The sequence below is a fragment of the Bos indicus genome, chromosome 9 (genome assembly GCF_029378745.1).
Source record: "Bos indicus isolate NIAB-ARS_2022 breed Sahiwal x Tharparkar chromosome 9, NIAB-ARS_B.indTharparkar_mat_pri_1.0, whole genome shotgun sequence".
Lineage (NCBI taxonomy): Eukaryota > Metazoa > Chordata > Mammalia > Artiodactyla > Bovidae > Bos > Bos indicus.
Window position 1 is genome coordinate 75250940 of NC_091768.1, and position 27721 is coordinate 75278660.

Sequence of the window (27721 nt, forward strand, 5' to 3'; positions counted from 1 at the left end):
TGCAAAACCAGTGTTCTGAACTTTAGTCATTGACTACAATTTTCACAGTGTTTTCAATATTCAAGTACAATATGTTCTATTATTTAATACTTTTTATCTACTGAACTTTAGAAACTCTTTAAAAATAGTTTTGAACTTATAAAAAAATTATGAAGATAGTACAGAGGTTTCCCATATACCTACACCTAATTTCCCTTATTATTATCTGATGTTGGTAATATATACTTGTCATAATGAATGACCCAATCATGATACCTTATTATTAATTAAAGTCCATGCTTTATTCAGAAATCCTTAATTTTAACTTAATGTCCTTTTTTTTTTCTGTTTCTTGATCCCATTTAGGATATCACATTCAATTTAGTTGTCATATTATATCTGGGTTCTAACCCAGACCTATTGAACAGTGAACTGATGCAAAATGATGATACTCTGTGTCATGTTATTGCCAGGAGTGTTAAAGCTCTTTGTCTCTGACCCAGGAGTCTCATATCTGCTGTCAGCATTGAAAAAATATTGACAAGCTAATTTGGTGCTTCTAATTGGAGTAAACTATCAGATCTCTTACAGTTTTTGAAAACTTTGTGTTATACAATTGAGATAGTCAAAAGAATATGGAATATATTAAATTTATAAATATAGAGAATAATTCACTTAAATTGTAAAAGCCCTCTTAAAAGTGATTATTTAAAGATTGCCAGATTTATAAACAGAGTAATAAGGTTTATAAGTTGAACTGAGAAACAAAGAATAATAAGGGATTTGAATTTGTCATTCTCATAAATCAAGTATTAATTGAAAACAATCCAAATATCCTCTGAATAGTTTTTTTTTTCTGGCAAAAAAGCCATTGCTAAGAATGTCATAAAACTCATGTTTTATATCATAAAACTCATGTGTGTGCTTAGTCACTTAGTCATGTCCGACTCTGAGGCCCCATGGACTGTAGCCTGCCAGGCTTCCCTGTCCATGAAATTTTCCAGGCAAGAATACTGGGGTGGATTGCCGTTTTCTACTCTAGGGAATCTTCTGGACCCAGGGATAGAACCAGTGTCTTCTGCATCTCCTGCATTGACAGGCAGATTCTTTACCACTAATGCCACCTGGGAAGCTCCATAGAACTCATACAAATAATCCCAAGCTTGATCTTGGGTTGCTGTCCTATGAGAACCCATCCTAGAAATGAATTTATGCCATGAACTCTTACCTCAACCCTATTTTGAGAACACTCTCTAAAATTCCTCCTCATCAAAGTGGGCATGCCCTTTTCACATTCCCAATGTCTCTCCCTCCATCCTTTTAAAGAAAATCTGGGATGGGACTTCTGGGCTTGACCACTATCCAAGGAGAACAAACAATGCCTACGAAATGACAGTTGAGTTGGAAGAAGAAACAATTACTCTAGGAGAGCTCTCTGCTCAGAGCTGCCCTCAAGCTGTTCTCTGCTTATCTCCATTATTACAACTTTGTCAAGAGTGGCTTGCTCTCTCACACTAACTTATGGAGAAGAATAGGCAGCAGCTTGTACAAAATGATAAGAAAAGCTCCCCCTCCTGTCCTCCTCACCACTTCTCCCATGATCTTAGTGGTTCTACTCTTGTTTCATTAAATTATCTGACAAATATGAATTGAACATCTGCCGTGCATTGGTTCTGTTCTAGAGAATGAAGAGACAGCTGTGGGAACAAAACCAAACCAAACAAAATGAGAGCCCTAGTGGAGGAGGGAAAGATAAACAATTAACAAGACAAATAAGTAAACTACAGTGCATCAAATGGTTTAAGTGCTGTGGGGGAAAATGAGGAGCAGAGAGAATTGTAATGGGTAGTTTGCAACTTTAGACTGAATGATGAGGGAAACCTGAGTGGTAAGGCAACGTTCCAGTAAATACTTGCTAGAGGTGATGGCATGAGCCTATGGCTTTCTAGCACTGCTCTCCATGAAGCAGCTGGTATAGAGGCCTCGGGGCAAGAGCATTTTCATTCTAGGGCCAAGCAGCAGAGTCAGTGTACTGGAGCAGAGTGAGAATAGCTGAAATCAGGAAATGAGGTCTGAGAGATTATGAGCTAAGAAATTAGATCATCCAGGGTCTTGGGGACCATGAGAAGAACTTTGGTTGTTTTTTTAACCTTTATGAGATGGGGAGACACTGGAGGATTAGGAGCAGAAGAGTGACATGATCTAATTTACATTTAGAAGATCACCCGGCTATCCTGCTGAGACCAGACGAGAGTGAGGCAGGAGCAAAGAGGAAGACTAGCCAGGTGGCTCTAGAAATCATCCAGATGAGAAAGGCTGTTGGCCTGGAATAAGGTAGTTGTGAGAAATGTTGTATTTTGGAGTTTAGATCCAAGAGAATTTACTGACAGATTGAATATGGAATGTGACTGAAACAGGGGAAAAAAAGATGGCTCGTTTTTGGCCTGAGAACCTGTAAGTGTGGAATTGCCATTTAATCGTAGGGCCAGATCAGTGATAAACTTCCCTAGTGGCTCAGATGATAAGGAATCTGCCTCCAATTCAGGAGACTGGGATTCAATCCTGGGTTGGAAATATCCCCTGGAGAAGGAAATGGCAACCCACTCCTGGAGAATTCCATGGACAGGGGAGTCTGGTGGGCTACAGTGCATGGGTTCGCAAAGAGTCGGACATGACTGAGCAACTAAGACTTTCACTTTTCTTTTTCAAGATCAATGAATGCCTCAAGTCCTGCTCAACTCTGCTCCGTTCTGGCTGGAACTTAGTGTGGGTCTAGCAAGTCTAATTAAGATTTCGTCTGACAGGCTTCACAAGTCTATCCTTCAAAAACCCAAATAATAGATACTTCAAAATGCAAAGCAAAAAAATTAGAAGATTTATTGAAAGGGATATATATATAGTTGACTCATTTTGCTATAAGTAGAAACTAACACAACTTGGTAAAGTAACTATATTCCAATAAAAATTCATTTAAAAAATAGATTTATTGAGCCCTGAAGTCTACAGGCTCTATAATGGAATTGTTGGCAATCTCTGGGAGGGCTCGTGCCCAGGGGCACCTCCCAGCATTGCTGCTGCTGGTGCTGCTGTCCCCGAGGTGAGTTGCTGCTGACTCATGTCTCCACAGGAGACCCTCCAACATAACAGGGACTGGTTAAGTATGCTGAGCCCACTGATTGCTCCTCCCAGTCAACAGCCAGCAGAGCAGCATCAGGATTCTTCTAGAACCTTGCGTGCTCAATGTAAAGAAGACGTGAGTGTGGAAGAGGACAAGGGAGTGCTGACTCTGTTGTATGACGCGTGTCTGAACTGTTACTTTGATCCCCAGACTGGGAAATGCTATGAGTTAGTGTAATGCCTCCTTCCAGGGCAAAGAATGGCCACTCCAGGTGGAGGAGGATAGCAGTTCTGACTCTGCTAAGTTGGCATCACAATGAGTGTCTTGGGCAGGCCCATGGAATTAAAAGGAGGCTGGCTCAGTGGAAAAGAATCCACCTGCCAGTGCAGAAGACACAAGAGGTGTGGGTTCAGTCCCTGGGTCAGGAAGATCCCCCTGGAGCAGGAAATGGCAACTCACTCCAGTATTCTTGCCTGGAAAATTCCATGGACAGAGGAGCCTGGAGGGCTACAGTCCAGGGGGTCACAAAGAGTCAGACACGATTGAGCAACTGAGCACTGAGCAAAAGAAATGAAGTTAGTTTGTACATAATGTTCAATGTTAAGACTACCTACATTCTTTTTGTGTATGGAGGTGTTTTTTATAACTGTGAAGGAATTAATACAGAGACAAGATTATAAAAAAGTTTATTGATTGAAATAGTGTAACAATATATTCCGAATACAATGAAGAATATGACATATCTTTGTTACAACGTATTTTATAGTTGCTTAAGAATGCCCAAGCCATATGGCTAAGTATGAAAGCAAAAACAAAGTATAGCAAACATGAAACAAAACTTGATTCTAGCTAATAACGTTCATGAGGCAACCATAACTTTTTTAAGCCAGACGTTAGGACTATTGAACTTCAGAAACTTAAATGCTGTTGGCCATGTATAATCCTTACTCCCAACCCATCCCATTGCTGTTAATTGCCCCTGAAAAGGACAGTAAGCCCCCCAGAAAAGCATAATTCAAAAACACAGATTAAAGTAACTTTAGTTTTGAGACGTATGCTCAAATTCGCTTTTTATAACTTTATAGAAAAGCAGTAAGGCTAATTCTCTAGCTCTTTCTCTCTTACTATCTCCCTCCTTGCATTTCTGAATACTTTTTAATGTTTATTATTGTCTAGGTGGCTCAGTGGTAAAGACTCTGCCTGCCAATGTAGGAGACTCAGGAGACATGGGTTCAATCTCTGGGTCAGGAAGATCCCCCGGAGTAGGAAATGGCAACCCAATCCGGTATTCTTGCCTGGAAAATTCCATGGAGGGAGGAGCCTGGTGGGCTACAGTCCAGCAGGGTTGCAAAGAGTCAGACACAACTGAGCAACTGAGCATGCATGCATACATGTAACTGTGTAAAACCAGAAACTCTATGCTTTTGTCACAGTTTGAACAATGTTTATGAGAAATTGTATAAAGGTTCTCCAATTCATATTGTTTCACAAGAAAGACAACCTTAAACACATATGCAAGGCTGAGCCCCAAGTGAGGAAGGCCACTTGAGCCCAAGGTCATAGATCTTTACTCACTGGGGACATGGAGCTGTTAGAAGGTTGTTGGGGGTCTTTAATGGCCCTACAATCTCTATCAGCACCAGCTCCTTTTCCCAATAAACCCACCACCCATGCTATGCTTTCAGCTGCAAGCCAGCCTCTCTACCTGGTCCCCAGCCATCTCCCATGTCCCCAGTCAAACTGTCATTCAAAAGATCCTTGTATGTAGAGATAATGAAGATCCCACTGGCAGGAGACCCTTCACTGGAAGGGCTGGGTAATGAGTGTGGTGTAGTTTAGAGTTAGGCATTAGTTTTTAACTTGTTGCTGAAAATTATTATACCTGATTTTGAGAATAAGGATATAGTCTTCTCAGGCAGTATTAAAAATCAAAACAAAAACAGAAAAAAAATATTAATGTGCTGCTGCTGCTGCTGCTAAGTCACTTCAGTTGTGTCCGACTCCTAGCAACCCCATGGACTGCAGCCTACCAGGCCACTCCATCCATGGGATTTTCCAGGCAAGAGTACTGGATTGGGTTGCCATTGCCTTCTCCGAATATTAATGTGAGTATGTGCTAAATGAGGGAAGTTGTATTGAGTAGGCGTTCTTTGGTGTTTAGATGTTATTGTTGATAAACTATTCAGATACTAATCCAGAGACTGTGAGAAGCTTTTTTAAAATACCATTCTTATTTACATAGGGTAGAACTTAAAATAAAATATTGGTTCATTAAGTAGGAATATTATATAATGGAAAATGAATGTCTTTGGAGTATATTTGTATAAAATAAAAACATATGGGAAAATACTTCTTCACATAAAAATTCCACTTTTGTTAAAGTTGAATTACCTATGTCACATTAACTGTCAATAGAGACTGAAAAAGAATTATATCTGGATCACTTGTTTGTAAAACTATTTTTAAAGATTTATTCAAGAATATTTTTTTAAAAATGCCTACACCTCTTTGGTTCTTTAGTTTTTATTTAGCAGACTTGGAAGAATGGAGATTGTGTTAGAGATGTTAGAAATGTAAACAAAATTCTGTATTTCAGAGAGTCCTTTTTTTCTAACTTTTTAAATTCTGATGATTTTGGGGGTGGGGGAGAGAGGTACTTCTTATTTTTAATTTACAAATAAAATATAAAAGAAGAAAGAACTATTAAATAAAGTCCCTGAAGTATAATGGTGAACACTGTGTTAAGAAAATATAAAAACTAACATTGTAACATTGTAAATCACCTATACTTCAATTTAAAAAAAAAGAAAATATAAGAATGGCTTTCAATAAGATTCTTCAAAACAAATCGTCTCATTCTCAGAGAGCTTTGAATTGCACTCTGCAGAGTACTTCAAGGAGTTTCCATGCATCTCTCTCGGCTTCTCTGACTTTTTCTGTCTAACATGGGCTGGTATAGCTCAGCCACTACACAGTAACCAGTGTGAGGTGAGGTAACTTTAATTTCAACAACTCTGTGAGCTCCTTCATACACCTTTTGCTCCTGCACACAAGGGGGAAAAATGAGATGATAAACAGTTTTCAGTAAGTCATTGGCTTGCTCTATTTTTGATAAAACTAAGTTGTTCATGACCACAGTAGTAGTGGGCTGTAGAGCTACCTCCCAGACACATCCTCCATCTCCCGAGTCCTAGTTCTCAGACTGAGAAAGGGACAGGTCACGTGGCTGTGGAGGAACCACATGACTCCTTCGTGAGTGATGTCCATTGATTGCCCCAGTGGTCAGAGTCTCTTTTTTAAGAATTTGAACTGTGCAGTGAGGAGAATGGAGTAGACTTGGAGACAGCTGTAGATATGTGACTTACTTCTCCAGTTCTCCTTCCCAGTCATTATAAAGCCTGGCCACACTTTATTTCTTGCTTCCAGCTGCCTTAAGATTGATCTTTGCTGCTGCTGCTGCTGCTAAGTCGCTTCAGTTGTGTCTGACTCTGTGCGACCCCATAGATGGCAGCCCACCAGGCTCCCGCATCCCTGGGACTCTCCAAGCAAGAACACTGGAGTGGGTTGCCATTTCCTTCTCCAGTGCATGAAAGTGAAGAGTGAAAGTGAAGTTGCTCAGTTGTGTCTGACTCTTAGCGACCCCATGGACTGCAGACCACCAGGCTCTTCTGTCCATGGGATTTTCCAGGCAAGAGTACTGGAGTGGGGTGCCATTGCCTTCTCCGAAAAATCCTCTCCTTTCCACTTTCCTATTTGAACCAGTTTGAATGGGTTTCTGTTGTTTTTATAGCCAAAAGAACCCTGTCTTAGATGGATATCAAAAAGGGGAACATTTAGTTGACCACCAGACCTAAATAAAGGCACCAATGGGAAATTATAATATCATAGCAAAATTGGCACAAATATGTAATGCTCTGATCCAAAAGCCACTTAAAAGTGTGTAAAGATTCCATAAAAATGAATATTTGTGACCATCAAATGGAACTGAATATTGTTAATATCAATCTTTAGATATACAGGGACGATCAAATGGAAACCAACTGAGAGATTAAAAAGGTGCAAGTGTGCACGCAATTCTGATGGTGATGGTAACCATCAATTGCTTATCAATGAGGGTGAAAGGGAGAAGGAACTAGAAAAAGATAAGGAAAAATGAGAAGGGGTAGAGTAGCAAAAGACAGGACTTGTTTCACGGCTAGAATGTTACTTAAACAGAAGAAAAAATACCAAATTTATCTATCTGAACTTACCTTTTCCAGTGAATTGTTAAATATGAAGACTCGATATACTAGCTCATAGTATTCCATTGACACATTTTCCCCTTCTTGGTCTCTGTATGGTAAGTTGGGAGCATGGAGATTTACTAACAAAGATCCATTAACGTGGGTTATATTCATGACTGGAGGATCTATTTTTGCTGAAAGAATAGGAAATTTTGACAAATCACTCAAAATGTAATATTTCCCATGAACACATAATAACAGATCATTATTAAATTCAGGGATCAGGCAAAAGTCATCAGGGAGGGATACTGGTGACACTCAAAATATAAATATCTGAGAAGTTTCTTTGAAGATGATTTTTTATTTGCAAAGACTGATGTATTCTGAATCAGCTTTAAGAGGACATTTATCAATCACTTCCACAGCCTGCAGTGATTGTTTCAGAAAATGAACTATAAAAAGTTATTTGGGTGAATATTCTTAGCATAAGGCAAATATTTTGTAGGTCCTTAAAGAGGTAGAATTTCAAAGCAGCATTAAAATCATTCGAAGACTTGTTTGCATAACAATATTTCAATGGAACTATGTTATATAGTATGGAGTAGCTGGAGAAGGACTGAGAGAGAATTTTTGTTTCTTGAATTTTGGTGTCAATAATCAGATGATCATTAACTAGGAAAGAAAACCAAATAAACTGTCACTTTAATTTCCCCCAGATTAACTATTTGGGGGCAGGGTTTAAGGTCAGTTTAATTTAATTTAGCAAGTTAAATTCATTTAGTAATTATAAATGAATTAATTCATTAATTGATTTTGTTGTTGTTTTCTTATTTGGCATTCATTATGTGTTTTTAGTTTGTAGATTTCTATCTTTTATAATTCTTGAAAATAAGCCATGATCAATAGATTTATAGATAGATAAATTGATATAGAGATCGGGATACATATGTTTTTATTCTAGAATTTCAGTTCAGTATCTGTCACTATTTCTTATTTGATTTTTCCATGTCTTAATTTCTTTTTTATTTTTCCATCTCTTTTTCTCAGTATTTTGAATGGTTTCTTCAGAGCTGTCTTCTAGTCCATTGATTTAAGAGTTGGAGACTAGTTGGCAACTGAACAACAACAGCATTTCTAAACTGATCTTTGCGTGTGTGCGTGCTAAGTCGCTTCAGTCGTGTCCAACTCTCTGTGACCCCATAGACTGTAGCCCACAAGGCTCCTCTGTCCATGGGATTCTCCAGGCAAGAATACTGGAGTGGGTTGCCATTTCCTTCTCCAAAACTGATCTTTAACTCCTCTTAAAATCGAAGTTTTAATTTAATTGATTATATTTTTTTATTTCTATGAGTTCTATTTGAGTACTTTCCAGTCTATTTGGTCTTAGTAATATTTTGTCCTTTGATTATGTTTTTATTCTCCTCTATTATTTCTTTAAACTTATTTATTTTATTATCTGCTTTCAATAATACAAATCCTTAAAGCGCTGGTCCAGCCAAGTGCTTGTTTCTTACAAACTTGCTCATGTTGATCTGCTTCCTTGTGTTTTTATTGTGAACACATGTTGAAAGTTGGTACTCATTTTTGTTGCTTTGGTTTGAAGTTTTAAACTTTAAATAAACTTTTTAAAAAATCAACCTATAAGATAGATGCAGACAAATAAATCATGACAATATGGCTAAACAAATCTTTACAGATAAACACCCATGTACAGATACCACCCAGACAAGAACAAGGACATTACCAGCACCCCAGAAAACTCCATGTTTTCTCCAATGACTTAACCCCAGAGAATAACCACAATTGTCCTAGCTTTTATTGCCATGTGCATTTGTTTTTGGAATCATGCAATGTACACTTTTTTGTCTGGCTTGTTTCACTCTTTCACTTTTATTTGTATGTATATAATTATGGGCTGAATTATGCCCCACCTCAGACTCATAGGTTGAAGTCCTAACCCTAGCACCTTGGGATATGACTGTATTTGGAGACAGGATCTTAAAAAAAAAACACAGTTAAGATAAAATGAAGTCATATGGGTGATCCCTGATCCAATGACTGGAATCCTTATAAGACTGAATACAGAGGGATGACCATGCAAGGCCACAGTGAGTGAGGTGGTCAAGGAGAATGGCTTCAGAAGAAACCAAACCTCTGGATACCTGATCTTGGATGTCTAGCCTCCACAACTATAGGAAAATAAACTTGTTCGAGCCACCTAGCCTGTAGTACTTGGCTACGGAGGCCCTGGCAGTCGAACGCGTACATATCCATCCATGATGCATGTGTCAAGAATTTGTTTTTTTGATTGCTGTGTGGTATTTAACTGTATGAATAACACAGTTCATCCATTGTGTTATTCACAGACTCTTAGTTTGTTTTTAGTTTTTGGATATTCTGAGTAAAGTTTAATGAACATTCTTTTGTATGTAGTTTGGGAAACAAGCATTTCATTGGGACTATAACTAAGGCTGAAATTTCTGGGTGATAGAGTTTATATATGTTTAACTTTTATAAATACTTACATTTTCCCCACAGTAAATACACCATTTTTACTCCCACCAGCAGTATATGAAAGATTCTGTTTTTCACTTGACATTATTATATTTTAAAAAGTTTAATTTTGGTCATTCTAGTAAGTGTGTAGTACCAGTTAATTGTGTTTTTAAGTTGCATTTCCTGCTGACTAGTGGAATTTCATGTTTATTGGCCATTTGAATGTTCCCTTTTGTGAAAAGACTGTTCAAGTCTTTTGCCCCTTGTTATTGATGTGTAAGAATTCTTTGTACATTCTGGACATAGTCCTTTTTCAAAAACAGGCATTGTGAATATTATATCTCTGTGGCTTGCATTTTCATTATTTTAATGTTATATTTTAATAATCAGAAGTTCATAATTTTAGTGTAGTCCAATTTATCAGTCATTTCCTTCTTCATTAGTACTTTTGGGGGTCTACCTATCTCCAAATCATAAAAATATTCTTCCATGTTATTTTACAGTGTTGGTTTAGTTGCTGAAGTTGTGTCCAACTCTTGCAACCCCATGGACTGTAGCCCACCAGGCTCCTCTGTCCTTGGGATTTCCCTGAGCCATCAGGGATTCCCATGTTATTTTATAGAAATCAGCAAAAGTTCTCTGTAAAGGGCCAGATAATACATATTTAGGCTTTGTGGGCTGTATATGGGGCTTCCCAGCTGTCTCAGTAAGTAAAGAACCTGCCTGCCAGTGCAGTAGACATAAGAGATGTGGGGTCAACCTCTGGATTGGGAAGATCCCCTGGAAGAGGGCTTGGCAACCCACTCCAGTATTCTTGCCTCAAGAAACCTATAGACAGAGGAGTCTGGCAGGCTACATAATCCATAAGGTCCCCAAGAGTCAGACATGACTGAAGTGACTGGGCATGCACACACATACATGAGCCATATATGTCTCGTTGTAACTGCTTGACTTTACCATTGATGACTGAAAGCAGTCACAAACAAAGTGTAAATGAATGGGGGTGACTTTGCTCCAACAAAATGAGATTTTAGAAACAGAAGTAGGTCAAGTTTGGCCCACAGTCTGTAGTTGCCAAGTTTTACTGTTTTCATTTCGCCATACTTGATTTTGAAAATGAGGGATGTAGGGGACCAAGATTTCTTATTTTTCCAATTGATCCAGTCTCCTTCATTAAAAAGACAGTGGGTGCTCTACTGAACGGCACCACGGACACAGATCACATGACCTCATCTCGGTAGTGCTGCTTCTGAACTTGGGTCTGAGCATTTGCTTCTGCAAGGTATCCCATGGCACCATCAGCGTGGTACAGCCTCAAAGTGGTATTTTCTGGAACATGAAGGTTGTATGTATTTGAATCTCAAAATGTTCTGAATTTAGGAAACATTTGATTCCTAACAGTCAAGACTGAAACTGTACACCTTTCTTTGTTTCTCTAAAGGGCTTTTTCCTGCACTTTTATTGAGAGTGTAGCCCTATGTGGGGGCAAGATATTTTGGAAGTACACTCCCCACGCTGTGCTGGCTATGACATTGTCTTCTGTTCAGGGAAGGGCTGTTTCCCCTCCCAGGGTCCAGTTACTGCTAGTTACTAAATTGGGCAAATGTCCTCAGGGCAGTGGAACTTCACTTTGTTTCTTCTCTGGTTTCTAGCTTCTTTGTTTTGGCACCTGGGGATTTCCTTCCTTTTCTTTCCCTTTCGTCTGCAGAGTTAAGAGAATGTGGTATAATATATTCAGAATTTCTAAGCCTCTTAGAAAAGGGGGATTCATTTTAATTTGTAACCAAAAAAAATGTTAATTCACTTTTCAACTATGTTGGAAACTTTGCCCGATTGCTTGAAGAAGGAATTCTTGTTTGTTTACATTTTAATCATGCAAAGTGGTTGATATTTAATTTTGTTTATGGTTTTCATGCTCCGAATTCTGGTGACCATAGACCTCCTGCCTATCACTTGAAAGATGAGAAGCATGAGTCAGTTTTGTAGGCCAGTATGATATGTATAGGGCTTCCTGGTAGCTCAGCTGGTAAGGAATCCGCCTGCAATGCAGGAGACCCCGGTTCAATTCCTAGGTTGGGAAGATCCCCTGGAGAAGGGATAGACTACCCACTCCAGTATTTATGGGCTTCCCTGGTGTTTCAGACTGTAAAGAATCTGCCTGCAGTGTGGGAGATCTGGACTTGATCCCTAGTTTGGGAAGATCCCCTGGAGGAGGGCATGGCAACCCACTCCAGTATTCTTGCCTAGAGAATCCCCATGGCAGAGGAGCCGGGTGGGCTACAGTACATGTGGTCACAAAGAGTCGGACATGACTGAGTGACTAAGCATAGCACAGCACGATATGCATAACTGATTTTCTCCTAGTAATTTTGTTATTTCTGGCCCAAGTTATGACTGTTGAAGAATTTCCCTTTAATCATATGCATACAGACCTCGTCCTTTGAATGTAGTGACTCATTATTTTAGAGTCTGGATGTTTAATGTGTTATTTGATCCTAAATACAGATGAAGCACATAATTTCAAGCATTGGCCTAGGAACACCAGTGAACCTGACTACAGACTTCATAAGGGCTCCTGATCTGTGATCTATGACGGAGGACTTTGTGACTCAGAGACCATTATCAGCCGTTTCACTGGACTGTGATTGTGTTGCAATGGCCAATTTAAGATTACTTGACCTCATAGCACTGTTTTATTCATTGACTTCTCTCTCCTCGAGATATTCACAAATAAAGCAGTCCCCTGATTTCCTCCTACATCTTTGGCTATTTCTTTTCAGTCTCCTTTTAAGATTTATCCTCCCTACTCAGGCATCTTTTGTTGGGGTTCTCTCAACACCTGGTCTTACTCAACACTCAACACTCTGTCTCAGTCCTATCAGGCTTCCCCGATGGCTCAGCAGGTAAAGAATGTGCCTGAGGTGCAGGAGATGCCAGTTCTTTACCTGGGTCAGGAAGGTCCCCTGGAGGAGGAAATGGCAACCCATTCCAGTATTCCTGCCTGGAGAATCCCATGGACAGAGGAGCCTGGCAGGCAATAGTCCAAAGGGTCACAAAGAATCTGACACGATTAAGCGTGCATGTGAGCAAATTGTATCAATACCCTTTGTACCGTAGGCAAATGACTCACAAATGTGTGTCTCTAACAGAGTCCTGGATCTGTACAGATATTATCCTTGGGTGTCTGAAAAGTATCTTAAACTCAATACAATAAAAATTGAACTCAACAATCATAGCTACTTTGAACCCCCATTAAACTGGTCTTTTCCCATCAAATCCCATGAAAAACATCTCAGTGATTCATCTAATTATGCCAACCAGAAACTTAGAAGTCCTCTTTCACATATCCTTCTCCCTTAACATTATATCCAGTCTATCACCAAGCCCTGACAATTTTTCCTACCAAATGTCCCTCCAACAATAAATTTTCTGTAGCCCTTTTCATTACCCTAATTCAAGCCAAATTCTATCTTATATTTCAGGAGTCTACCTCACTTACCCGTATCCTATTTGTTTTTTGTTTTCTGATATGTAACTTTCCAATATACCGAACGTGATCTTTTTAATACCCAAGTCTGATCATGTGACCCCTTGATTTAAATTATATTTTTCTGGAGAAAATGATTACTCCAAAGCAATATCTCATTGATGGCCTACTGCTCCAGCCCTGCCTTATTTTCTGCTCCCTTCTGCCTACTCTTCTTAACCATACGGTTGTCTTTCAGTCTCTTGTATTTGCCATGCTTCTTCCTGCAAAAAGGGCATTTGCCAACCCCTGGGATGCACTACCTTCTTTGCAGTTGGTGTTGTTCAGTAGCTAAGTTGTGTCTGACGCTTTGCGACCCCATGGACTGCAGCACAAGAGGCTCCTCTGTCCTCCACTACCCTTGGAGTTTACTCAAATTCATATGCATCTTCAGCTATCAGCTCAAGTGTCATTTCCTCAGAGATGTTTTTCCTGACATCCCTGATCAGGTCCCTCCTTAACCAGGCTCTCACAGCACTGGGCACCTCTTTGGTAGTTGCTGTTGTTCAGTCGCTCAGTTGTGTCTGAATCTTTGCAACCCCATGGACTGCAGCACACCAGGTTTCCCTGTGCTTCATGATCTCCCAGAGTTTGCTCTAACTCATGTCCACTGAGTCAGTGATGCCATCCAACCATCCCATCTTCTGTTGCTCCATTCTCCTCCCACCCTCAATCTTTCCCAGCCTCAGTTCTTTCCCAATGAGTTGGTTCTTTGCAACAGGTGGCCAAAGTATTGGAGCTTCAGCCTCAGCATTAGTCCTTCCAATGAATATTCAAGACATTTCTTTAGGATTGACTGGTTTGATCTCCTTGCAGTCCGAGGGACTCTCAAGTGTCTTCTTCAACACCACAGTTCAAAAGCATCAATTCTTCAGCACTCAACCTTCTCTATGATCCAACGCTCACATTCATAATGACTACTGTAAAAACCATAGCTTTGACTATATGGATCTTTGTAAGCAAAGTAATGTCTCTGCTTTTTAATATGCTATCTCAGTTGGTCATAGCTTTTCTTCCAAGGAGCTAGTGTCTTTTCATTTCATGGCTGCAAATTGCTATCTGCAGTGATTTTGGAGCCCAAGAAAATAAAGTCTGTCACTATTTCCATTGTTTTCCCATCTATTTGCCATGAAGTGATGGGACTGGGTGCCATGATCTTAGTTTTTCAAATGTTTAAGTTTTAAGCCAGCTTTTTCACTCTCCTCTTTCACCTCCATCAAGGGGCTCTTTAGTTATTCTTTGATTTCTGCCATAGGGTGGTGTCATCTGCATATCTGAGGTTATTGATATTTCTCCAGGCAATCTTGATTCCAGCTTGTGCTTCATCTGGCCCAGCATTTCTCATGATGTACTCTGCATATAAGTTAAATAAGCAGGGTGACAATATACAGCCTTGATGTACTCCTTTCCCAATTTTGAACAAGTCCATTGTTCCATGTCCAGTTCTAGCTGTTGCTTCTCAACCTGCATATATGTTTCACCGGAGGCATGTTAGGTGGTCTGATATTCCCATTTCTTTAAGAATTTTCCACAGTTTGTTTTGATCCACACAGTCAAAGGCTTTAGCATAGTCAATGAAGCAGAAAGAGATGTTTTTCTGGAACTCTTTTGCTTTTTCTGTGATCCAACAGATCATAGAAATACTGGTCCATGATTCTGAGTTGATGGTAATCCTTGGGGACTCAGAATACTACTGTGTGAATACAGAATGGATCAAAGATTTAAATGTAGAGCTAAACAATAAAATTCTTAGAAGAAAACTTAGGATAAATCTTCATAGCCTTAGATTTGGCAAAGGATTCTGAGATATAATGCCAAAATCATGAGCAACCAGAGTAAAAATAAGTAGACTGGACTTTATCAGAGTTAAATACTTGGGGCTTCAAATGACACCATCTAGAAAGCTCAAAGACAAAACACATAATGGGAGAACATACTTGAAAATCACATATCTGATAAGATATTGTTGTCCATAGTACATAAAAAAACTTCAAACTCAGTGATTAAAAACAAAGCATTCAATTTCAAAATGGGCAAAGGGTCTGAATAGACAGTTCTCCAAGGGACATATGCCGAAGTCCAATAAACACATGAAAAGATGCTCTGTATCACTAATCGTCAGGGAAATGCAAATCAAAATCACATGAGAGACCACTTCATATCCACTAGGACTGCTATAATCAAAGAGCAGATAGTGGTGCTGAGGATGTGGAGAAATAGGAACCCTCATACTCTGCTGATTGGAGTGGAAAATGGTGCATCTGCTCTGGAAAACAATGCAGCATTTCCTCAAATGATTAAACAGAGTTATAAGGTGACCAAGTGATTCCACTTCCAGGTATGTACCCAAGAGAATTAAAACATATCAACCCAAAAACTTGTATATGAGTGTTCACAGGTACTCTATTCATAGTAGTGTAAAGGTGGAAATAAACAAACATGCAGCAACTGAGGAAAGTATAAACAAATGCAGTGCATTCAGGTACTGCAATGCTTTTCGGCAGCAAGAAGGAATGAAATACTGATACACATTACAACATTAATGAATCTCGAAAACATTAAATGCTAAATGAAAAAAGCCAATCACAAAAGATCACATATTATGTGATTCTATTCATATGAAATATGACCAATAAATGGTGCTATTTCTTCCATGGACAGAATTCACTGGTCTAAGATACAGGAAGTAAAAGATGGAGGGGCAATTCTCACTTTTAAACACAGCGGATGATTCATCAAATGGTTTGTTTCCCATACACTTGATCCTTTCCTTCTTCTGGGTTATAACAATAGTTTCCAAGAATGGGAAGTTAAGGCTTCTTCATTATGGTTGGGAGATTTTTACGCCATTTAACCAACAAGGAGGAAGAGAGGTCCTTGTGTTGTCTAGGATGACTGGTTCCAATTATCAAAGTGAAATAGAGCTGTTATAAATACATTGGGGTCAAATATGCTAGGCATCCTCAGAGGTGCTTCTTAGAACTCCTGTTTTCAGAGATAAAAATTAATGTAGGCTATGTTAAACTAATAGAGGAAAGATCAAAAGGACACAAACTCCTGAAAAATGAAAGGCTGAGGTGCTGGCTGAAAAGAAAGCAAATGTTGAGTTAATCATGAGAGGAGACGTTATAAATATTAACTATAGATTCATGATTAGTTGCATTGTGAGGACTATAATATCTATATTTTTGTTCTTGTTCTGTTATGCATATCTTTGTACATATACTTTAGACACATTTTTCTCATACATTTTGTCTACTATTTTATATGAAGTCTGTTAGTTTTTTAAATAACTTTCATCATAAGTTATAATACATTATTCTGAGATTATGACTAAATTAGAAGGAGAACAAACATTATTGAGAATTGGATACTAGAGAGTATTTTGGATCTCCTGTTTTGGAGAGGTAACTAAAAACCTTACTTTTCTCAATAGAAAAATTGTCTAAAGTGTATTTTTAAGAACGTAACCCTCATGCTTAGGAAGGGCAATATGAACCCTTTCTGCTATATAAAAATACTTTTTTTTCTAGATGGCAACATCCTGGCAGCAGGATGGAGTGTCAGCTTCGTAATCAGAGGCAGCCCATTTTGAATCCTGACTTGGCTTATACAGGCTGTGAGACCTGGGCTACTTCCAAAGAGTCTGTCCCTTGATTTTCTGGACGGTTAAATGAGAACAGTAAAACCCATCTGCTAGAGTTGTTCTGAGAATGAGATCAAATGAGATGATGGTGTGCACCTCAGCAAAGCCCAGGGCCTGGTAGCTAGCTAGCCAGGCTCTGTGAGGGCTACTGAAGGTCAGGGAAAGCAAATGCAAAGAAATGCCATGGAACTCACTTTCCCACCATGGAATGAACCGCTGTGTCATGGTCCAGCCTGAGTGGATCCCAGCCAGAGCTGTCTTCACTCTCCCATAATAAGGTTCCCATATATCTGATGTTTCATTGGTAAGGTCACAGAAGAACTCTCGAATCCCCCAGCAGGTCTCTTTATTTTTCCACTGTCTCTCTCCATACCTAGAGACAGAAAAAGACAAAATCTGAGTTCCTTTATTCCACTGGAGGAGTCTTCAGTTTTTTTTCAGTCTATTCAGTTTTCAGACTGGTTGGCATTTGTCCTCCAATATCATCAGCACCCCTGTGAAAGTTGACAGTTGTTCTTAAGTCTCTTTAAATGTTTCTTTCTTTTTGTTAATAAAAATGCTATCTTGTTGAAAGGTAAATTCAAGCCTGATAATCTTCTGTATCCCTAGCATAAGGGTTTTTGGATCTTTAGTACTTAGGCAAGTTTTTCTTCTGGTGTCTGAACCAACTTCCATTTTTGACTACGTCCTTCAGGCTCCTGGGGTTTCAGGGCTTTGTGGTTTTCCTCACTTCTCATCAGCCTGCTGTTGAGTAATGCGGCTGGTTCTGAGAAGTTGCTACCACTTTTCATCTCAGGTGATGTTTACCCAACACCTAAGGTCAATCTCTTTTTTTGACAACTGATCAGGGGTGGTAGTGAGGGTTAGCTAAGGAGTTTTGCAATTAGAGGCTGGGAGAGAGGGAGGAGAACCCAAGAAGAGAACATAATGAGTCAAAGAGCCAGATACAGTGATTCAGCCTAACACTCTGGGATGGTGTAACAGCAAAAGGGAAGATTACCAGTCACAGATAAGAGAAAACGCAATAAGGTGATGGTGGAAACAGAGGAGGGATTAGATGCTGGGGAGAAAAGCCCCCAAAGTATTTGCTGAAGGACTTGAAATATAATTCTATAGTCATATAAGGAGGAACATTCATGGTATTTGTTCTCTGCAAACTATATGTTGATAATAGTTTCATTATATCAAAAGATACCATATGGGCAGAACCAATAACATATATTGAACACAATTTAATGTTTTCTAACTGCAGATGGTGATTGCAGCCATGAAATTAAAAGACGGTTACTCCTTGGAAGGAAAGTTATGACCAACCTAGACAGCGTATTAAAAAGCAGAGACATTCCTTTGCCAACAGAGGTCTGTCTAGTCAAGGCTATGGTTTTTCCAGTGGTCATGTATGGATGTGAGAGTTGGACTGTGAAGAAAGCTGAGCACTGAAGAATTGATGCTTTTGAACTGTGGTGTTGGAGAAGACTCTTGAGAGTCCCTTGGACTGCAAGGAGATCCAACCAGTCCATCCTAAAGGAGATCAGTCCCGGGTATTCATTGGAAGGACTGATGCTAAATCTGAAACTCCAATACTTTGGCCACCTCATGTGAAGAGTTGACTCATTGGAAAAGACTCTGATGCTGGGAGGGATTGAGGGCAGGAGGAGAAGGGGATGACAGAGGATGAGATGGCTGGATAGCATCACCGACTCGATGGACATGAGTTTGGGTGAATTCCAGGAGTTGGTGACGGACAGAGAGGCCTGGCGTGCTGCAATTCATGGGGTCACAAAGAGTCGGACACGACTGAGCAACTGAACTGAACTGAACTCTTATTTATTGATGAGACATTGTCTTTGCTAGCTAAATTTAGCTGTAATGACTGGCTTCTTTTTTTGGTGTAATATATCATCTTTTGTCCTATTCCAAAGGGAATATATATCTATGAGTATGAGAGGGTAACAGGCAGGAAGGCCAGGGGTCTCCAAATGGAGGAAATAGCCTGCAAGTGTCAAACATTTTTATCTCTCTTAAGCGGCAGGAGGAAACAAACTAGCAATATTTTTTCCTTCTCTATACAAATTTAAAGGGAGGTTTCTCTTAAAATACTGTGTTGCCATAATGACACCCGGTTTGCCTGAAGTTAGCTATTCTTGAGCCTAGAGATAACCAATGCCTTTTTCTTATGGAAATGTTCGTCTTAAGCTATGCTAATGTACTATGCCTTTACCCCAAACTCTGTCTCCAAGTCGGTTCTGCCTCTTGGCCCAGAACCTACATGACAAACCAGTATGGATATTGTTCCCCTTATCTATGTAAATGAAACTATTTGTATGGTGGTCTGCCCTTCTTAAAGATTCAAGTTAATCATTTTATGGCCCAGGATAAACCATTTGGTGCCAAGATTATCCCAAAATGCATCTTATGGGTGAGGGGCCTGGTGCCATTCTGAATTTTAAGACATTCCTTTCTTTCATTAACAGACTGCTAGTGACTATATAACATCCAGCTGAAGACTACCAGGGGGGTACTCTTTCTGCCCCCTTCTGATGCCTATGTCAGAAGCTTTCTCTATCTCCTTTATACTTTAATAAAACTTCATTACACAAAAGCTCTGAGCGATCAAGCCTCGTCTCTGGCCCCGGATTGAATTCTCCTCCGGGGGCCAAGAATCCCGGTGTATTTGCGTGATTCAACAACAACCTTTCAAGTATATCTATGAGATATCTAACAGTATATCCACGAGAATTGGATAGACCCAAAGCAAAAAATTTCAAAAATATAAATCTGCATCGTGCTACTGAAAATACCACATAGGTAGGAAGGGATCCAGATAGTCTGAACTTTATACAAGTCTGGGAGCTCTATTTAAGAAAAAGAATTAGAACTATGAAATTCTTCCATGGGGCCCTAAAGTCTAATCTTCATTAATTTCATGGTAAAACAACTTCTAATCCACTGTTTATATTGAACCACAAATAGGCTCATTTTGGACATGTTTATACTGCCTAAAGGGGAAGCATAAAAAGATCATCGATCCCCACTTCCTATATGCAAGGAGCATTTCCAAAATAGATGCACAAGTCTATTTTAGAAGTGGAGAAATTTTTATCATAAAGATTCATAAAGTTTATAATTGCTCCACAAAACATGTTGAAAAAACCCACCAAGACTGAGAAACTTTTGGAGATAGTCCTTCTGAAGTTAGAGAGATTGATTAATGGAAAAATTTGACCTTGAATCTATCCCATGCTAGAGAGACAGGAATGAATTTATGGCATAAAAACTGCCATTTTAGTCCATAGCTGCATCTGATCTTCTGAATTTCTAATAGAAAACCATAAAAGCTAAACAGTAATATTGCCTGCCTCATGTTCAACTAGCATCTCAATCTATGAAAGAGAAGAGCCTTAACTCCCACCTTGTACTCCACCGCCCCACCGTGTCCTCCGCCGCCCCACCGTGTCCAGAACAAGATGTGTGAAGGGGAAAATCTGCCATCTGCAAATCTGAAACTTCTGTTCCCAGGCCTTGATCCAGGAAAGGAGTAGATTATATCTGAGTTTTTGCATTGATCCATTAGAATTAGCCTGAAGATCATGAAAGAGGAACATGCCGTGGTGTGTTCCAATTTGCATTCATGCTTTCAAGAGGCATTCAGTTTTAAAAGGACTTTTCTAAATAGCAAACTCACTCTAAACTTAAAAAGACTTTTAATTGAAAATATACTTTACACACTCACTTCCCTGTGTCCCACAACTTCTTTTTCAACTATCAATAGCAGCAGTTTAATTGAGATTGAGTACTTATTATATGCTAAACAAGTCGCTTCTAGCACTCAGTGGACAAATGAATAGTAAGAGTCTATTGTGAAGCTGAAGGCTGAGCCTGTAAGGCCTCAGTGGGGTCTCCTAGGTATGAAGTACCTCCCTCCACAGACTTCACGTCATCATGCATTTTGTGTCACCTTCAGGGGAGACACTCTTCTGCCCCAATCTCTGCTTCTTCTCAACCCTTCTGAAACTGCCAAAGCTCAGATCCTGACACGCCATCGCATTCTAGGACATGGAATCTCAGCAGCCATCTACTAGCTGGAGGACACTCAGATGACTTACATTTTATACTGCACAAAATAGATACTGTTGTTCCCAAGACAAGCTTGTCCAGGCTGCCAGCGCAAAATGTTGTGAAAATTTCGGGATTGAAAATGGACTCGTTGAGGTTTCAGAGACTCGTTGGCTGGCTGAGTTTCTAAAATAATAAGAAGAGAGACAAAACTGAACATTGATACAAGCACCATTGTCATTAGCCATAAGTTTCAGTGTAGTAATATCTCCATTGGGATTCTTTGAAATTGTTCTAAGAGCAGGTGGTAGACATGGAGCCCAGAAATCAACATTTTGGATCTTTGATGTGATGGATTTTGATGCATGCTAAAGTCTCAAAAGAGTTGTGATCCAGACTGTAAAAACATATGTGATAATCTCCCACATCACTTCTAAACTGGAGAGGAAGTAAGAGAGTGAGAAGATACTGTCTTGATCTGTCCCTGGTGGTGATGAAATATAATGACTGAGATGCTCATCTTCCTAGGAGGTCTTGTATTACCACTCCTCAAGGTTTCGCCTGGGATCAGTTCAGCCTCTAGGACCTCACCCTAGCACTCATTCCTCCTTTCTCTGGTTTTTCCTCCATCTCCAGGTCCTGCCTCATTGTCCTCTGCCTGTCTAGTTGACCTGACTTTATTCCATGTACTCAGGAGTAGATCCTCTTACCTGCCTGCATCCTGGCTCCAAGTGCCCGAGCATAATTGTTTAGGTGACTGGTCTAAGCTATGGAGGGAGACTGCCCGTGCCAGGAACTTCCCTGAGAGGAGTCTCATCAGGGGTCATGACAGGAATGGGCATAATTTCACACTGGCACAGTTTGTGATTTCTTGCTCAATTAATGGAATGTGAAAGCTCAGTCTCACCAGCCTTTAGCCCGCTGGAGGTAAAAGATCTTTGACAATTTTTTTTCTGGAGTCTGAAGGAAACCAGTATATATCACCCCCAGAAATGTCTCTTTGACATAAAAATTATTTTGAGCTGAAGGCAATTGAGAAGCAGCAAATGCAGTAAAAACTTTCCTGATCCCCTCCTTTTCTGCCTAAATGCTATGATATGCTGTCGCTCAGTCATGTCCAACTCTTTGTGACCCCTGACTGTAGCCTACCAGGCTCCTTTGTCCATGGAATTCTCCAGGCGAGAATACTGGAGTGGGTTGCCATGCCCTCCTCCAGGGGATCTTCCCAACCCAGGGATTGAACCCAGGTCTCCTGCATTACAGGTGGATTCTTTACCCTCTGAGCCACCAGGGAAGCCGACATATAAATTCTTCTTTTACTGGGGACAGACTCTTACCAGCCCAAAGAAAACACTAGATGAATCTGCAAATGAAACTGACTCCATTAGTTTCCTCATATTTACTTTCCCACAGATTGCCACCTTTGGAAGCCTAGAACTGTTCTCCTTTGTCCTGTCATATTTCCACAGGTATATCATTCTTTGTTGAAGATGCTACAGAAGCTGAGATTTTAAGACGCCATTTTGAGTTCATCTTCATTTAAGTTCCTCACTAGTGATGTGCTATGTATGCATTAATAAACTGTTTTTCTTTTGCTAGAGTCCTAGTTGACTTTTTTACTGGATAAATTTGTCATGTAACATTGTGTAAGCAAATTAAATAAAAAAGAAGAGAGTACCAGATGAAAACGTAAAAGAGGCAGAATTAAAGGTTTGCCTTCCTGACAGGCCCAACGTTTCTGCTGAAGGATAGGAGATAGGCAGAAGCAGGAGTCAGGAAGCATGTCTCCCCTCCCTGTCTCTTCCTCATCTTCTATCACTTGCCCCCTGGCTTCTCCAGAGTGTCCTCCTTTCTCCTGCTCTACCATGCCGGGGGTGGCCCCATCTGAGGTCTCTGTATTGGCCCTTTCCTTTTCCTTAAATACTCTTCTCTGGATTTCCACAAGCCTCATTTCTTCACCCCCTTCAAGTCTTTGCTCAAATATCATTCAAAGGGAAGCGAATATTCTGATGCCTATGATCTCTTCCCTGAACTTTCGAAACTTGTTATTCTCGGGGCTTCCCTGGTGGTCCAGTGGTTAAGAATCCCCCAGCCAATGCACGGGACACAGGTTTGATCCCTGACCTGGGAAGATGCCACATGCTGTGAGGCAGTGCACAACTACTGAACCCGCGTACCCTAGAGCCCGTGCCCCACAACAAAAGAAGCCATCACAGTGAGAAGCCCACGAACTGCAACTAGACTGCGGCCCCTGCTCACCGCAACTAGAGAAAGCCTGCAGGCAGCGAGGCAGACCCAGCACAGCCAAAAGTAAGTAAATAAATAAAACGTGTTATTCTCCAATGAATAAGGCTGTTTCCTTAGGTATTTATTTTTACCAACCAGATTGCTGTTATTTGGTTTCTGTTTATTTTTTACTTTTTTGGACTTCCTTTCGTCCAAAGTACAAGAACATATCACTCGGAAAGAGTCAAATGCCATGATTGGTTTCGCTCAGGCAAGTCACTATCGGATCAATCATATTTAGCACATAAAAACTTTGAAAGTTTTCAGGAGTTGATAGGAAGTGATAGGCACAGTTTCCTAAAGATCCTGCCTACAGTTGATCTGCTATCCTGAAGACAAATGGTCCAGTGTCCTTTATCTCGTCTGTCTTCAGGCTTCTTCTCTCATTTCTGTAACACCGTTGGTAGGCACCATCAAAGAAAACAACAAGCCCTCTGCAAAACACCGCAGGTCTTTTACCTGCAAGAATCCGCCCAGCTCACCTATGAAAAGGATAATATTATGGTCTTTCTCTTACAGACCAAAATCCAAGCCTTGGGGAGGTAAAAGAGCTGGCAAAGTGGCAGACAGTGAGGCTGATTTTATACCAATGCTGTCTGGCTCCAGAGCCTGCCTCTCAGCGGCCACAGCAAACCGAGAGCAAAGCCTGGGGGGACAGGAGCCAATGGAGGAAGCAGAACAGTGAGAAGTCAAAGATATTCCTCCTTTTTGCCCTCTTCCTCCTCTTCCTGGCTGGTGTTCATAAAACATATTTTGAACATTAAACATCTATCAGGCACTGTGCTCAAAACTTCATCTCTTTTTTCATTCTTACAACCACCTAATAAGGTAGGTACTTTCATTAGGACGTTTTACAGATGGGAAAACCAAGGTCTAAAGAAGTTGTGTGATTTGCCTAGGGTTGGTAAGATGTAGCACCAAGGTCATTTTGGTGGCACTTGAATTCCTGTCATATTCTTTTAATTGAATCCTTGGTATGACCAAAGACCAAAGGCATAGTCTTCCCAAATCCACACATTTCTGGGAAATGGAGGCTTGTTGTGTTTAAATTATCAGTCACTGGGCAAGTGTAGAATGCTGGGAAAGTTACTTGAGCCACTTACACTGGAAGGTACACATCTGTTAACTGGGGGCCCTCATGGTTTTGCTCAGAGGTAAGCTGGGGTGACAAGATGCTCTCTGCTCTTGAAGAATTCTCCATGAATGCCAACAGCAAATTCTCACATGTTGTTTATGATCTATTCTATGCTAGGCATGGTGCTAAACACTTGGCATATATTATTAACTCATTTAATCCTTACAGTGACCTACAATCCCCATTCTACAGATGGAGTAATCGGGGCAGAGGAGGTTTAAGCCAATCAGCCCAGTTTTTCTAGATAATAAAGAGACAGAGTTGAAATCCAGATTCAGGCAGTCTGGTTTAGGAGCTCTGCTTGTCCCTTGAAGTTGAAAGAAATGCTAAGGAGACCCAGAAGGGTGTGTATTTGTCCTGTGGAGTTTTTTGGACCCTAGAGTGCCTCCTCTTTAGTAGCTACTCATGAAGTCTGCATGTATTTATCCAGGCTATAGAGGGAAACTGGGCTTCCCAGGAGGTGCCAGTGGCAAAGAACCTGCCTGCCAACGCAGGAGACGCAAGAGACATGGGTTTGCTCCCTGGGTCAGGAAGATCCCCTGGAGGAGGGCATGGCAACCCACTCCAATATTCTTGCTTGGAGAATCCCCATGGACAGAGGAGCCTGGGGGGCTACAGTCCATAGGGTCACAAAGAGTCAGACACGACTGGAGCAACAACACACTGAGAAACTGACCCCATGTCTGTTCTGACCAATATGTGACAGGAGAGAGCTGAAATTTTTCCAAAGCCCAGAAAAGTGCCACTGCTATGTCTAATGGTCCCCTGGAGCAGACTCTGATGACAACACTGTGAGAAATTAAGAAGAAAGGAAGCACTTACCTACCACACCAGGCAGGAGGACACTGAGGAGGAAGCCTAGAAAGCAACATTTCGGCGTCATGGTTGCGAGTGTGACTGGTCGGGTGGCCAGAGTTCACCTTTATGAGACGACAGCGCTGGACAAGAGAGGAAACCAGAATCCTCTCGCTCGAAGATCCCCTTTTGGTTTTAACCATGCTTCTTGAAGTAAATACAATTTCATCCTGTTCGTGTATTATCACTTGAGAGGACTAAGTATTAAGAATCATTTCAAAAATATTGTCAGTTAAGTCACTTTAATGTGGAAGCTTGTTTTTCTTGGGAGCTTTGCTAGCTGAGAAAAGGCAGAACACTGAGGGTTGGTGGGCCGGGGGGCAGGCAGGGTGAGGAATTATGCCAGGTTCTGGCAGGTGAGCGGAGGAGGCCTAAATGGCATCTGGCAGAGGGGGCAGAGGGGCTGCCAGTGACTCTGAGTAACGGGCTTGGCAGTTGCAGTAATCAGGGTCCCTGGCAGTGGTTCAAGCAGGTGGGGTCTCTGGCTAATTTTTCCTCTTCCTCCCTTCATGGGAGCTCCTCGAGTAACCTCCTCGGTGTAGACCTCATCCCCTCCACCTGCCTGGCCTCTCTGCAGGGCTCTCTCCCACCCTCTGCGGCCGTCCCAGTCCATAGCGCCCTGGGCCCCATGCAGCTCTTGCCTCTTCCTTTTCCATCTGCACTCTCCATTTCCAGCAATCTAGCTGATAAAGATTTTGAGCCCAACAAACCAAGTAAATCCTTAAAAGGAGGAAGACCAAGGACAATCATTTTGAACTACGTTAAATCTTCATCATATCTTCTTGGAAATCTAATCAAACTAGGTCATCTGTTCTTTGCCCATGATTCACTACATCAGTTTTCTTACCAAACTTTTTTTTTTATTACATGTTTTTAGCAACACTAAGATTATACATTAAAGCACAAGAAACTCAAAGATTTTCTTTTAAAGAGGCTTTTGGGGTAAAAGAAGAAATACATGCTGGTTTCTTTTTCCTTTGGGGTAGTTGAACTTTCAAGCTCTTGGTGGAATAACCCCTTTAGTCGGCAATAGTGATGGCTGCTGAGCAGTATCCATTAATTAATAATTATTTAAGTAATAAGTAAGTAAATACTTGACTCAATAACATAGTTTCTGCCCTACCATGAGATAGGCATTGTTCTCAGCATCAAGGATGAAGCAGCAAATAACATAGACATTGTCCCTACTTACCTTAAGATGAGTTTTAATGGGGGAAGTAGGCACAGTTCCTAAGCAGGATGGGGGGCTTTGTGGAGACAATGCTGGGTTTTCCAGCACTTTCTGGCAGGGTCAGACTTCTGAATCCAAACTCCTTACCTCCTCCAGGTGAAGTTTCCACTGCTTCTAAGTTGACTTAGGCTTTCAAAGAAGAAACAGCAGCCTATCTCAGGTACCCTTTGTATGAATACTTTCTGAGGGATCTTTGTCCCTTAGCGTTTTCAGCATCATCCTTCATTTCCTTGCTCATAATTCACCACTGAACGCTAGACTTTTTATTCACCTTGGTTTCAAGTGGGGAATAGTGATTTAGGTTTGAACCATTGATGTTCAATATCTTTAATGCCAATAATTCATGTTTTAGAGCAACCAAATTGCTCCAACTTCCAGTTAAGAAAAAAAAAGAAATGAATTCAAGGTTTAATAAGTAGAGAAGCAGAGAAGGAAATTGGGTTTTCCACTGTAATGACTTTTTGTAGGAACAAATAAGGGGAAAATGGGGTGGGGGGAGAAGGTTGGAGGAGAGCAGAGAATATACTAAGAACCAAATTTGCTCAAATATGTGTGAATGTCTGTGCTTTGTTAAATTTCAGAAACGGAACTCATCTTGTCACCCTTAGATGAGCTGTCTGATTGTCTCAGATCACAGTCTGCATAAGAGCCGACACTGCCAACCATGCCTCAAGTTAATGAAAAGATACAATTAAAATACCACCAATTGGAAAGCAGAGGAATTTGTATAGAATTATTTCAAATCAAATGAGATCTGCTTTGGGAAGTAAGAAACTTACAGACAATGGGAGACCCCTGCTTTATTCGGCTTCAGGCATGAAATGCTGGCTGCAAACTTGTTCCTTCCCCTCCCAAATCCCCCACTCCCAGCCACCAGCCCCTTAGCAGGAAGAGACCACCTCGACAGTGACCATGGATGCCTCTACTGTGTTGGATCTGGAGAGAACTTGCCTAAAGCCCTGCCTTGGACAGACCTGATTCTCTTTTCTCCTGTGGCTTCCAGCTGACCAAAAATTCATCAAATTAAGGAATCTTTATTCATTATTTTTAGGAATGATATGGGATTTTAGTTATTATTTTAGAAATACACATTGAAGTATCACAGATGACATGACATAATGTCTGGGATTTGCTTCAAAATAATCCAAGCGGTTGGGGAAGGGGGGTGAC

At 40.5% G+C, this 27721-nt stretch overlaps 1 protein-coding gene across 2 annotated transcripts; it reads right to left on the minus strand.

Moving 5' to 3' along the window:
- Positions 1 to 3768: 3768 nt before the first annotated feature.
- Positions 3769 to 25998, minus strand: IL22RA2 (interleukin 22 receptor subunit alpha 2). 2 transcript variants are annotated; one of them, XM_019966934.2, is made up of 5 exons: positions 25288 to 25998; positions 21095 to 21230; positions 17183 to 17361; positions 7348 to 7514; positions 3769 to 6140 (listed from the first exon to the last, which is right to left on the minus strand). In XM_019966934.2, exons 1-5 carry the CDS (start codon positions 25346 to 25348, stop codon positions 5991 to 5993), a joined length of 693 nt encoding a protein of 230 aa, XP_019822493.1. In that variant the 5' UTR covers positions 25349 to 25998; the 3' UTR covers positions 3769 to 5990. The 2 variants fall into 2 exon arrangements, with proteins under 2 accessions (XP_019822493.1, XP_070652358.1); XM_070796257.1 differs by lacking the exons at positions 3769 to 6140; positions 7348 to 7514 and adding an exon at positions 7662 to 16327.
- Positions 25999 to 27721: the final 1723 nt, after the last annotated feature.

What these genes read in the sequence shown, in the direction of transcription:
- IL22RA2 (XM_019966934.2), bottom strand. Translation starts at nt 25,348, where the DNA reads ATGACGCCGAAATGTTGCTTTCTAGGCTTCCTCCTCAGTGTCCTCCTG. An exon ending in TATTTTGTGCAGTATAAAAT is followed by an intron (nt 17,362 to 21,094) that starts GTAAGTCATCTG and finishes TTCTGTCTCTAG; the next exon opens with GTATGGAGAGAGACAGTGGA. An exon ending in TTAACAATTCACTGGAAAAG is followed by an intron (nt 6,141 to 7,347) that starts GTAAGTTCAGAT and finishes CCTTGTGTGCAG; the next exon opens with GAGCAAAAGGTGTATGAAGG.